General features: G+C 54.4%; 1 protein-coding gene across 3 annotated transcripts; it reads left to right on the forward strand.

Annotated features, from left to right (window-relative positions):
- The first annotated feature begins 1,819 nt into the window (after window positions 1–1,819).
- SCN1B (sodium voltage-gated channel beta subunit 1) lies at window positions 1,820–11,473 on the forward strand. Of its 3 annotated transcripts, none has more exons than XM_080908868.1 (6): window positions 1,820–2,185; window positions 3,444–3,610; window positions 5,169–5,409; window positions 10,168–10,309; window positions 10,696–10,767; window positions 10,858–11,473. In XM_080908868.1, exons 1-5 carry the CDS (start codon window positions 2,146–2,148, stop codon window positions 10,760–10,762), a joined length of 657 nt encoding a protein of 218 aa, XP_080764994.1. In that variant the 5' UTR covers window positions 1,820–2,145; the 3' UTR covers window positions 10,763–10,767; window positions 10,858–11,473. The 3 variants fall into 3 exon arrangements, with proteins under 3 accessions (XP_080764994.1, XP_080764993.1, XP_080764992.1); XM_080908867.1 differs by lacking the exon at window positions 1,820–2,185 and adding an exon at window positions 2,440–2,550; XM_080908866.1 differs by lacking the exon at window positions 1,820–2,185 and adding an exon at window positions 2,694–2,835.
- The last annotated feature ends 1,049 nt before the right edge of the window (window positions 11,474–12,522 follow it).

A 12,522-nucleotide genomic window follows, 5' to 3' on the forward strand; every position in this document is an offset into this window, starting at 1 on the left:
AGGACCTTTGGAAGGGCACATGCCAAGTTGTGGGGTGGAAGGGTTGGGTGGAAGCAGCTGCCCTGCCTCCACCACAGCTGTGTCATTGGGCTGCTGCCCCTGACTTGGCTTCACTCCTCCTACCTGCAAACCGGGCAGGACAGCGCCTCGGAGTAAGGATTCAGTCCATTAGAGTAAAAGGCTGCTCTGCCTTCCACAGGAGCAGAGAGCTCAGACAATGAAGTCTTGTAGGGCTGTGAGGAGGTGCCCCTGTGTCTCCTGCTAAAGTCTGTCCTCGCTGCTTCTCTTCCTCCTCCCGGCCCCCACCAGGGCCAGTGGAGCTTCGGAAAGGGTTATTTTCTGCACAAGGAATTTCGCGGCTCAGGAGGTGCTGGCGCAAAAGCCCAGACCACAAAGGTGTCTGGTGTCCCTGGCTCCTTGCCGCTACCGTCCTGGTCCTGGAACCTGCCCCATACTGTGGCTTCTCGGGGACTTTATTTCATCCAGAACTGGAAGCTAGGACAAGGCCAGCCGATCCCTGCCAAGAGTCTCTCTCTCACCTTGGTCCTGGTGGCCCAGAGCCCTATAATGAGCCTAGCAGAAGTTAAGGTGCTGAGGACCTGTTTGGGACACAGGACGCTGTCCTCACCCAGGCAACAAACAAGACAAATCATATAAAAATACAAATATGGTGTGGTGGTATATACTGGAGCAGGAGGTCACCAGTTACAAGCCAGCCTGGTCTACATGGTGAGATCATGTCTCTAAACAAAATCCCAAAAGGAGCTGGCTTAGCAGTTAAGGGCGCTGGCCTCCAAGCATGATCACTAAAGTTCAACATACAAGACCCACAGAGTGAAGAAGAGGACTGACTCCCCCAAGTTGCCCTCTGACCTTCACATGTATGCCTCGGAATTGGTGTGTGGTCTCACACACGCAGAGTATATAAAATGTAACAAAAAGCAAAACAACCCCCCCCCCCATAATGTTATATACTGACAACTGTTCCGACAAAGTAAGTAAGAACCAAGATGATCTATTTAGTAAGGAGAGAAGCAGATTACTCAAAATGGGCACAGAAAATACTGTGAAGGTGACATTGGGGCCCTGGGCATCAGCGCAATCAGCCCTTCCATCACCTGGGGATAGTAGGCGGAGTTGGGGTGGGGGTGTCCAGGCAGAATGGAAGTAGGGCAAAAGCCCTGAAGCAGTGATGAGCTGGTGTGTTGGGGGTGGAGAAACGGTGGACGATGGAGTGGGAGGAGAGCTGGGAAGATGACGTCAGAGCCGCAGCGGGGGATCGCGGGAATGGCCCTTTTGAAACCCCGCACCTCCGACCCCCAGAGCGGTGGGATGCCAAGGTACCCTTTTGGTTTAGATAAGGTCTGGAGGTTTCTATATATACCTAGCTTGACCCTTTTCACTCCGCCATGCCCTCTTAGGTCCTGGCTCAGAGACCTCCAGTTCGAGTGATCTCAAGTGTCAGAAGTAGGTCCCTGGGATGTCTCAGCCTTATCTCCCCTAGGACTGGATAATGTTGACCTCCATAATTAGGAAGACGGAAATTGGCCCCTCAAACTGTCCTCCAAGTCTTCTTGGGTGTCTGGAGATGACCTTTCTCAGAAGAGGAAGAGGAAAGGGTACCTCTACCCTAGAGAGTCTGGCGAAGTCGAAGTGACCCAGACCTCGCAACGGGTGCGCAGAAGCCGCGAAGCCACCAGAGAGGTCGGTGCCCGGGCGCCTCCCGGGCCGCTGCGGCAAAGGCTGGGCGGCCGCGCCCTCCCCCCGCGGTGATTCATCCCGCCCCCTCCCGCTCTCTCCTCCCTCCTCCGGCTCCCTCCTCCCTCCCGTGCCGCCGCTGCAGTGCGCAGGAGCCCGCGGTCCGCACCCCAGCGCCGGGAGCCCGAGCGCGAGCAGCGTCCGGAGCCAGGCAGGGGTCGCCGCAGCCTGGATGCGCCCTGTGGCGCGCACGCACGCAGCATCCCGAGCCTCCCGCCGCGCGGCGGGGATGCCTGCTCTCCAGGCCCCGGGGCTTGGCCCCCGGCGGTAACCGGAGCGGGGGGGCGCGCCCCCCCAGCAGCAGCTGCCGCGCCCGCGCCCGGGCCAGTCGCCGCCGGGGCCCATCTCCTGTCGCCGCGCTCTGCGCACCCACCGCCTTGCGCGGCCATGGGGACGCTGCTGGCTCTCGTGGTGGGCGCGGCGCTGGGTGAGTGTTACTGGGGGACACGCGCCATCGGCGCTCCGGACGCCCCCTGCCTGAGTGGCCCCGGCCCCCGCTAAGTCCCGGCCTGGGAAGTTGTGCGTGGTGCGAGGTCGTTGGGGTCGCGGGACCGGGACGACACAGAAGGATCGTGGAAATGCAGGGGATTCTCCGGGGGACACTTGGCACAGAGGTGCCGCCGGGGGCGAGGAGACGCGGAGTCAGCTGCTCGCAGAGCCCCGCAGGCTGCAATGTGACACCCACAGCCGCGTGAGGGGTGGGGGAAGGCAGCGCTTAGGGGCTGGGGCCCGAGACGAACCCAGAGGCATGGATACCGAGTGAGGACTCCAGGCATGCCCTGGACGTGGAAGGTAAACTGAGAGACTGAGGCAGACATAGACATTGGAGGGAGAGAGTTAGGAGCCGGAGCCAGGAACAGAGAAACTTGAGAGCAGCAGAAAGATCTGGAGAGACCAAGAAGAGATGGAGACAGAGAGGCAGTCCTAGGGACAGAGTGCCTGCCAAATGGAGTTTAAAACAACAACAGTAGACACACCGTGATGGGGAGAAGGAGGAATACAGACCTTTGGAGGAATAAAGAGACTGGGGCAACAGGGAAGGTGAACCAGAAGCTCTGAAGACTAAGAGATCAGGAGGTTAGAGGGACAAGGAAAAGACCCAGAGCTAGAGTTGGAGACATGACTTAATCAGCTAGTGTGTCGTGGGACACAAGAGGTGGCAGATTAAAGGGTGAAGGAGGGACCAGAGGCCTTTAACCAGGTGGTGGAGCAAAGAGCTTTTAACTTGGGGTGAAGGTCTTGAAGCGAGGGAGTCTGCGGAAGAGGGGACAGAGCAAGATGGTGAAGATAGAGAGGGTGTGGATTACGCAGAAGCTACGGAAAGAAGGAAGCAGGACTAGGGTGAACCCCCTCACCCAACGGGAACAGGAATGCTAGGGCCACCACTTAGAGGGCTGATTGCATCTCGAGGACCCAGGGGCACTTCAGTGGAGTTTCTCACCACAGTGTCATCCTTGTTCTGGGGGGAGGGGGAGTTAGGGCAGGTGGGAAACTGAGACTCTCAAGAAGACGGTTGACTGTCAAGGTCACACACACATCGAGCGAGAAGCAGGGACAAGTTTGGCATCCACCATTTGTAATACGGGTGGAAAGGAAACAGATGGTTTCCGTTTCTGTGGGACAGCAAGCCTGGTGTTGCCTCGGGTGGCAGGTGCCTCGCTGACCGGAACCCACTGTGTCCACAGTATCCTCAGCCTGGGGGGGCTGCGTGGAAGTGGATTCCGAGACCGAGGCAGTGTATGGGATGACCTTCAAAATCCTGTGTATCTCCTGTAAGCGTCGAAGCGAGACTACCGCCGAGACCTTCACGGAGTGGACCTTCCGCCAGAAGGGGACAGAGGAATTTGTCAAGGTGTGTGGGTGCCTGGGCTGGGCTAGCACCCAGGTGAAGGGTGGAGCCGGCAACGCTGGGTCTTGAGGGTGTTTGTTTGCTTGGGTATTATTGCTTTTAGTTGCTGCTGAGAAAGGGTGTTGCTAAGTAGCTTGGTCTGGTCTCTAACTCTTGGCAATCCTCTTGCCTCAGCTCCTTGAGTGCTGGGATTGCAGGCATGCGATTGGCTCGTTTGAGTGCTCTGTCAATGATGTGGTGGATGACCTGGATTTAGACCACCACAGCCAGCTGATCACCTTAGGCAACTCACTGATCACGTCCCCAGCACCATAACAGTGAGGGGCCGTGGTCTCTATTCCATATGTATTTTTTAATGACATTTTTCTGGGCGTGTGTGTGTGTGTGTGTGTGTGTGTGTGTGTGTGTGTGTATACATGCCATGGCATGTGTGTGGAGGTCAGAGGACAACTTGTAGGAGTTCATTCTCTCATTCTGCCATATGGGTCCTAAGGATCCAACCCAGGCTGCCGGTGTGGTGACCAGAACCTTTCATTGCTAAGCCATCTTGCCGGCTTCAACCCAAGTCTGTGTGAGTGCTGAATGAGTTGATGCGGCTGGTATATGGATGGTAGGGGGGGAATGTTTTGTTTTTACTTTTTTTTTAATGTCACTGGAACTATTTGGCACCAGTAAAAATGTCTTGGGCAGTCATAGAGCAAAAGCAGTAAGAATGAAAGCTCTTACACTGCATGTATATTGTGAAGTGTGTATGTGACGGGAGAGGGAGGCTGGGAAAAGAAGTGTAGAGAAAGGGGGCTAGCTTCGGCTGTGAAATTGTGTGGTCCAGGGTTAGAGCAGTCAGGGTCTGCCATGGTCCCAGACAAGAGCTCAACTTCCTTGATCCCTCACTGTCCAAAGTCAAGATGCCTGAGCTTGGGCTGGGGATATGGCACAATGAGAGAGCACCTCCCTGAAATCCACCAGTAAGAAACTGGGGGGCAGGGTTTAGAAATAGAGCCCTTGCCAAAACCTCAACAATGAGGAACTCGGAATAACTCAGAGCAGAGCCGGTTCTATAGTTCTGCTCACCTAAAATCCATAAGTGAGGGGCTAGGGTGTGATACAGTGGTAGAGCTCCTGCCTAGAATCCCCCAGGGAGGGGCTGGGGGTGTGGCTCAGTGGTAAAGCCCCTGCCTAGAATCCCCCAGTGAGGGGCTGGGGGCGTGGCTCAGTGGTAGAGCCCCTGCCTAGAATCCACCAATGAGGGGCTGGGGGCGTGGCTCAGTGGTAGAGCTCCTGCCCAGAATCCCCCAGGGAGGGGCTGGGGGCGTGGCTAAGTGGCAAGGCACCTGCCAGGCATGTACAACAAAGATTACAATGCCAGAACTACAAAAAAAAAAAAAAAAAAGTTAAAAAAAAAGGCTGAAAAAAAGGAAAGACAAAACAAAAGAACCCCATAAACCCAAAAGATGTTGATTCCATACATGCATCATCTGTCCTGTGGGGTGGGATGAGGATGAACAGGGTGGGAATGTCCCTAAGAGTGACTCATAGACCCCCCCATCACTAACCACCCAAGATCCTGCGCTATGAGAATGAGGTGCTGCAGTTGGAGGAGGATGAGCGCTTTGAGGGCCGCGTGGTATGGAACGGTAGCCGGGGCACCAAGGACCTGCAGGACCTGTCCATCTTCATCACCAATGTCACCTACAACCACTCTGGCGACTACGAATGTCACGTCTACCGTCTCCTCTTTTTTGACAATTACGAGCACAACACCAGCGTCGTCAAGAAGATCCACCTGGAAGTGGTGGACAAGGGTGAGTGAGCCTTGTCACTCTCTGGCAAGCCAGATGGAGGGACAGATGGGAAAGAAGGGGACAGGCTGGTGTCACACAGAGGCTGGCTAACACCCCGCAGCCATAGGGGGAAAGACACCCCTTTTCTGGCTCTGGACTCCAGCTCTTAAGCCCTCAGGAGGTCAGATTAGGCCTTTCCCCCTGACAAATGTTACGTGCATCAGATTGGACACATGCTGTGTGACCTCTAGCAGGTGTATTCCCATCTCTGAGCCCCAAGCTTGTCCCCAGGGACCAGAGAGAATATTCTATATGGCTTGGTGTGTCTTTCAAATGGGGCCCCATAGTAGAGAGGCTGGGGGACTTATTTGGGGCCACAGAGGGGGTAGCAGAGGCCTGTGGTGTTTCTGAGCAGAGCCAGCATTTTGCTTTCAGCTGCCTTGGTCCTCTTTGCCAAGCCATTTTATTTTCTTTTAGTTTTGAGGCAGGGATTTGCTTTGTAGCCCGGGCTTACCTCCAATTCTTTTTCTTTTAAAAAAAGGTATTTCCTAAACTTCTTTTTTAAAATAGGTATTTCCTGTACGTCTCCCTTTTAAAAAATTTTTGCTTACTTATTTATTATTTATTATTTGATGTATATGAGTGCTTTATCTGCACACGCCAGAAAAGGGCATCAGATCCCATTACAGTGATCATGAGCCACCATGTGGTTGCTGGAATTGAGCTCAGGACCTCTGGTGGAGCAGCCAGTGTTCTTAACCACTGGACCATGTCTCCAGCCTCTAGCTTCCAACTCTTAATCCTCCTGCCCCAGCCTCTTGAGTGCTGGGACTACAGGCATGTGTCACTCTCCCAGGATAGACCATTTTCTGATTCAACATGTATGGGGAATTTTCCAGAGTCCGATGTCCTATTAGAAAGTCAGGAAGCTATTCCAAGCCTGGAAGCAATGATGCATTCTGGGAAGTGGGTCCCTGGAGGCCAGTAGCAGTGTGCTTTTTCCTGGATATGGTACCTTGACCTTCTGGCTTCACAAAAGCCCCTGTTGGACCCTCCCACCAGCATCTGAGGGAGGAGCTTCACCACCCCCATTTTATGGACCCAAAGGCGCTCAGGGAGTTTAGCTCCTGTGACCAAGTCACCTGACTGGGTCCTGGATTTGAACACAGCCCTGACTGGGTTAACACTTCCTCTCCAGTCTGTTTCTCCAGTACATCTGTGTTCTGTCAGCCACAGCCTGCGGGATCCTTTTTATAATTAGCTTTTTTATGTTCCTCATCAAGATGGTACAACGGGCAAGGCACATGAAGGGAGTCACGGGGATGTCTCCATCCTGCGTGTGTGGTGGGCCGTAGCCACAGGAAGGGGACTTTTGCCTGTGTGGACAGGGTTTCACAGAGTTAAGGCCACCCTGATACCAGGCCTCACACCTCGCAGCTTATGGGGGGGGACTGGAGAACACAGTCAGTCTCTGTCTCGTGGGGGCCTCGTTCGGACCACGGCCATGTACAGAGCAGAGGTGTCAGCTCAGACCACTGTGACCGTAAAGCCTGCCTTTTATCCACATTCTCCGCCCTATTATAACTCTCAGAGCCTGCACGGGCATCTGTATTCAGAACAGAGAGGGCCTTTTCTGTTGAGCTCGTGTTTCCAGAAGAATCTAGCAGGTTCTAGCATTTTCTGTGGCAATGTCATAAAGCTGTTTCTTTGCGTTTTTATTGTGTTTTCATTTATTTGTGTGTATACGGAGGCGTATGGCACGAGTGTGCCGTGGTGCACATGTGGAGAGAGTTCTCCTTCCCCGAGTGAACTCTGGGGATCAAACTCAGGTTGTCAGGCTTGATGGCCAGTGTCTTAACCCGCTGAGCACCTTAGTGGCAATATTACATTATATTACATTACGTTACATTATATTACTTATTTTCTTACTTAAGTGCATATTTTGAGGCATGTTCTCTACTGCGTAGCTCAGGCTAACCTCAAATTCACATTCCTGATCAAACAAGCCCTCCTGCCTCAGCCTCCTGAGTACTGCAGTTATAGGTGTGAGAAAGGTTAATGTGGATTGTTTTGTTTTCTCAGAGACAGGGTTTCTCTGTGTAGCCCTGGCTGCCCTGGAACTCTCTATAGACCAGGCTGGCCTCCAACTCAGAGGTCCCCCTGCCTCTGCCTCCCTAGTGCTGGGACTAAAGGTATGTGACAACACGCTCAGCTGGCCATTTTTTTTTGTTGTTGTTGTTTTGTTTTTTTTGTTTGTTTGGTTGGTTTGGTTTGGTTTTGATGCTTTATTTTTTATTTGTGTTTGGGTGGGGTGCTTTTAAAGGTAGGGTATAATGGTATTCAGGCTAATGTCCAACTTGCTATATAGCCAAGGGTGACCTTGAACTTCTGATTCTCCTTCCTGTCTGTCCACATGCTAGGATTACAGATATGTGCCACTTTGCCCATTTTATTGAGTATTGGGATGCAAACCCTGGGCTTCCTGCAAGCTAGACAAGCACTCTGTAAGCTGAGCCCCTATTTTTGGCTTTTTGATGTAGGATCTCCCTCTGGGAGGTATATGCCATCTTGCCTAGCTTCTATCAGATTCTACTGTTATTCCCACTTTGTCTTGATGTGTTTCTGGCATCGTCCGTCAGCCCTAAACACAGTGGAGACTCATCCCAAAGCAGGGAGATGGGTAAAGGGCAGAGAAGGCTTCTCCTGGGCCCGGACTGGTGTAGAAGCAGGCAGGATGCAACTGGATTACCCAGCACGGATGGGGTAGGCAGCCCAGCACCCCAGGAACAGTAGTGCCGCGCAGGCAGGCCAGAGGACCTGAACCTCACAGCGTCAGAGGCTTCTGAGGAATCTGGCTCACAGAGGGCTGCTGTGGAGTCCCACAGGCAATCTTAGAAGATTTCCGATGTTTTAAGAAGGCAAAGATATGAAATGCATCTGCAATAGCAGCAGAGGCTGTGGCAGAAAACTGGGCTGTAGGGAGTGCAAGGGTGGCCTGGGGACCATGGCAGAACCCCATCGTCACATGAAAAATAATGTGGCTCGGTGTAGCGCTCCTGCCTAGCATGTGTAAGTCAATGTCTGGTTCAGTCCTCAGTAAAGGAGAGGGGGGTTCAAAGAGCCACCAAGAGGGAGCCATTTCCAGACCCCACGACCTAGTGGGATCTCCCTCGGCTTCAACTCCTCGACTGTAAAGTGTCGAGTCCCACAGTCCCTGTTCCTCAGATGCCCCATGGTTTGCTAAAGACAGCTTGGGTGTTAGACAGCTTTTACTGGGGTTCTCCTTGGCCGCAGGAATGTGGCTGTGCACTCTGAACAGTTAAGCTTGGGGTTGAGCCCTAGCTCAGAGCCTGTCATGGCTGTACATCTTTGGCTCGGCACCAAGCGTCTTGAGGCCTTGGAGTCTTTGTCTGGAAAATGGGCTGTATATATCAAAGACAAACAAACGGAAGGTGGTTGTAGCATGCCTTTACCCTTGGCATTTGGAATGCAGAGGCAGGAGGGTTGGGAGTTCAAGGCTAGCTTGGGCTACATAGAGTCCCTTCTCAAGCAAAGACTATAATTTAGCACAGAGCTTGAGAAGGGGTACTCACAGCGTGGGCAATGCCTGTTGAATAAATGAATGAATGAATGAATGAATGAATGAATGAATGAATGAATGAATTGGGGAGCATCTAGCCCTGCAATCTGCCCTCCCTCCCTCCAACTCAGAAACAGGAGCACCATCCAGAGTGTCAAGCACAGGGATCATAGGAGGAAGACCTTAGGGACCAGCGGGAGGCGGGGGTGGGGGTGGGGGCAATGAGATCCGGGCTCCCATGGGGGCCAGGGACACAGGGTGGACACCAGCCAAATCCGGCTGAGGACCTGTGCCAAAGTGCCCTTCCCTTCCAGTCCCCTGGCTGGACGCGCTCTCTTTACAGTTTAAATTTAGGCCCCATGAAAAGAAGCTGGGGAGGCAGGCCAGCACTGCGGAAGCGGGAGGCTCCCCCCACCCCCCTCCCCGCTCCCCTCCCCGCAAACAGCCAATGCAGAGAAACGCTGGCCCAAGCCAAGCTCCAGGCTCTTCTGTAGCCTCCGGAGTGTTCTCTCCGACATAGGGGCTCAGAGACAGAGAGGTCGTTTGCCTGGGATTACACAGCTAATAAAAAGCCAAGCCAAAGCCCAACAATAGGCCCAGAGTCCCTGCCTGTACTCATTGTCCTTGCCAGCACCACAGTAAGAAAAAAACACCACCGAGAGTCTCTGACAGGCTGAGCTGAGGAGTAACTGGCCTTTTGCATCTTGTTGTTTGTTTGTTTGCTTGCTTGTTTTGGGTTTTTTTTTTTTCTTCTAATTTTGCTGTTGGAGGCAACAAAGGCCCAGAGAATGGGACTTATTCTCTCAAAGTCACACACCTGGCAGAGGTGAGATTTGAACCCAAGGCTTTTGATTTGCAGAATTACAGGCTGCTGTAGGCTCTCTCCTCTCTCACTCTCTCCCTCCCTCCCTCTTGCTCTCCCTCTAGCTCTCTCTCCCACACCCCTCCTGAATGTCACAGATGCCACATCGAGGCACACTGGCCCAAGGCCTCTCCAAGCACCTGGCCACTATCAGAGAGTAACTGTGATACCTCTAGAAACCAACATGGTCACCTTGTTTGTGGCCCACGCTCAGAGAGGTTGAATAACTTGCCTGAGCTCACACAGCAAGCATACTTACCCAGTGTGGGGGGAGGGGCTGTTCTGTCTCCCTGAGCTAGGGCCTCTGCCACCTCCTTAACCATGCCCGGCCCTGTAGCCAACAGAGATATGGCGTCCATCGTATCAGAAATCATGATGTACGTGCTCATTGTGGTGTTAACCATATGGCTCGTGGCGGAGATGGTCTACTGCTACAAGAAGATCGCCGCTGCCACAGAAGCTGCTGCGCAAGAGAACGCGTGAGTGGAGCCGGGAGGGAGGGACAGGGTCACCTAGGTGCCATCTGTCACCTGCGTATCTGTGTCAGAGGCGAACAGAGTAGTTGCTCGCGGACGAGAGAAAACGGAAACCCAGAGGACAGGAGAGGGTGGCCCCGCTGCCACAACTCGAACCCAAGCCTTCTGGTTGGCAGCTTGTAGGGACTGAGCCTCCACAGCTTCCCGAAGGTCCCGGAGGTACCCAGTGGTTAGAGGTCTTTCATTCAGATTCGGGGGGGAGCACAGGTCCTAACCCTCTGTAGTCTCAGGAGCCCTGTGTGCCTAAGGCAGGGGGGACTCGAGTCTACCCTGTTCTATGCAGGGTTGGGTCCGGAGGGTCACTGTCTACCTTGCTTTTCCTTGCACAGCTCGGAATACCTGGCCATTACGTCCGAGAGCAAAGAGAACTGTACAGGCGTCCAGGTGGCTGAATAGCGCTGGTAAGGTTGATGGACAGACGGGTCTGCGCATCGCCAGCCCGGAGGGGTGGGGGGGGGACCCACTCTAAGGCTCCACTTCTTACCCTGCAGGCTCTGGGCTCCGCCTCAAGGAAGAGCCACAGCCCCTACGGGTACCCTCCCGCCCTGCAGTGGGAATCAGCCCCCGGTGGGTACCCTCCCCCCTGACAGTGGGGAATCAACCCATCGGTCTCCGCAGCCTCACAGTTCTGCAGTGGAGCCACCAGGGTGGGAGCGGGCAGGGACTGATCCCACCTCACCCACCGCCTCCCACCCTATCCTCCCACCGCCATGCATGACGGGTGAAGCAATATGGCCGCCCCACCCTGCTTTTGCTGCCTGTTTGGGGGAGGGGGCGGTGAGGCGAGGGGGCAGGCCCCGCCCCTTCTTTTTGCTGATTTGCACATAGGCCACTTCCCACACGCACTGCCAGGCCAGCCGGCCCCACCCCTGCTCGATGGGGTCAAGAGGGGTCGGGACAGGGACAGTAGTGGGCAGGGGGTTCTGGGCCTCATCTCCCCTCCGCTTCCTCCGGCTGGACCTGGGGTTCCCTCCCTATGACATCTCCTAGCCCTGGCCCACCCGCCCTCTCTCACCAGCCTTCAATTGTGGTCTCTTGGGAAGGGCCTCTTCGGCCTCCTCTCTTTACAGTAGTTTTTGTTCATGAAATAAAGATTCTTGGACTCGAGTTTCTATTCTCTCACTAACTCCCTCAGCCCCCAACCCCCACCCCTCAACCCCAATCACTGGGGCCCCCGCGATGGCGTTTCTAGGGAATCTTCATTCCCATCAAGCAGCGGCGACTCTTAAGGGTACCACCCAGAGCTATTGAAGTAGCTTCGAGCCTGGTTAAATGCTGTGACTCTGAGAGTCATTAGTTTATGGAGTAGGACTCGGGACAGGAGTCCAGAAGGTGGCTTTGGGATCCGCAGGACAGACAACTGGATTTTAGGGTTTCGCGGGTCTAGCAAGAAGGAGGGACGGAGGCAGAAAGAGACAGAAGCAGACATAGGACAGAGACAGAAGTACGGAGGAGACCAAGGAGGAAGAGAAGAGCCAGGCTCATTGGCTAGGCAGATGTGTGACCCCTGCCTGAGAGGAGGTATAGGGACGGGCAGAGAGGGCAAGCAGGTGGCCTGCTGTGTGGGGACAGCTGTTGTGACTCAGATGCCAGCAGGGCCACAGGCACGTGTAGATGACCTTCTGGGCTGTTTATCTGGCTCGGGTCTGGGGTCTGACGCTAGTGGCCCTTGGCTTCTGGCGGGACCGGATGCACTTGTGTCTAGCCACTTCCGGCCACTTGGCCTGGGCAACCGGTGTTGAATTTTCAGGGCCGAGCCCCCCATCCCCCTATCAGGACTTTCCGGGCTCCAGAGGTCACTGGGCAGGCAGCACAGCGGCTGCCAAAACAAACCACCCCCGTGACTTGTAGGAAAGTGGCTGGGGGAAGGGCTGGGCCCGGTTAGGGACGGGAAGGGCTAGAGGCCCATGGCGGTATGAACTGGATCAGAGGAGGGCAAGGGACTGGCATGGGAGAAAAAAAAAATCGTATGGAGGACCACATGGCTACAAGCATGGCGGACCGGGGGCAGCCAGAACTTTCCACCCCATTCCTTCAGTTTGGAATCTCAGTCTTAGGGCCTCTGAGTACCCCCCCCCCCAAGTTTGTCACAGACACACCTGAGTCCCAGCGGAGGTTGATGGCCTGGCTGGTAGCTGAGCCTGCCTGGTCCAACC

The sequence above is a fragment of the Micromys minutus genome, assembly GCF_963924665.1.
Source record: "Micromys minutus genome assembly, chromosome: 32".
Taxonomy (NCBI): domain Eukaryota; kingdom Metazoa; phylum Chordata; class Mammalia; order Rodentia; family Muridae; genus Micromys; species Micromys minutus.

Excerpts from the sequence above, each read along its gene's own strand:
- SCN1B (XM_080908868.1), top strand. The coding sequence starts at position 2,146 with ATGGGGACGCTGCTGGCTCTCGTGGTGGGCGCGGCGCTGG. Across the intron at positions 5,410-10,167 it reads CCTGGAAGTGGTGGACAAGG|CCAACAGAGATATGGCGTCC; the intron begins GTGAGTGAGCCT and ends CCGGCCCTGTAG. Across the intron at positions 10,310-10,695 it reads GCTGCTGCGCAAGAGAACGC|CTCGGAATACCTGGCCATTA; the intron begins GTGAGTGGAGCC and ends TTCCTTGCACAG.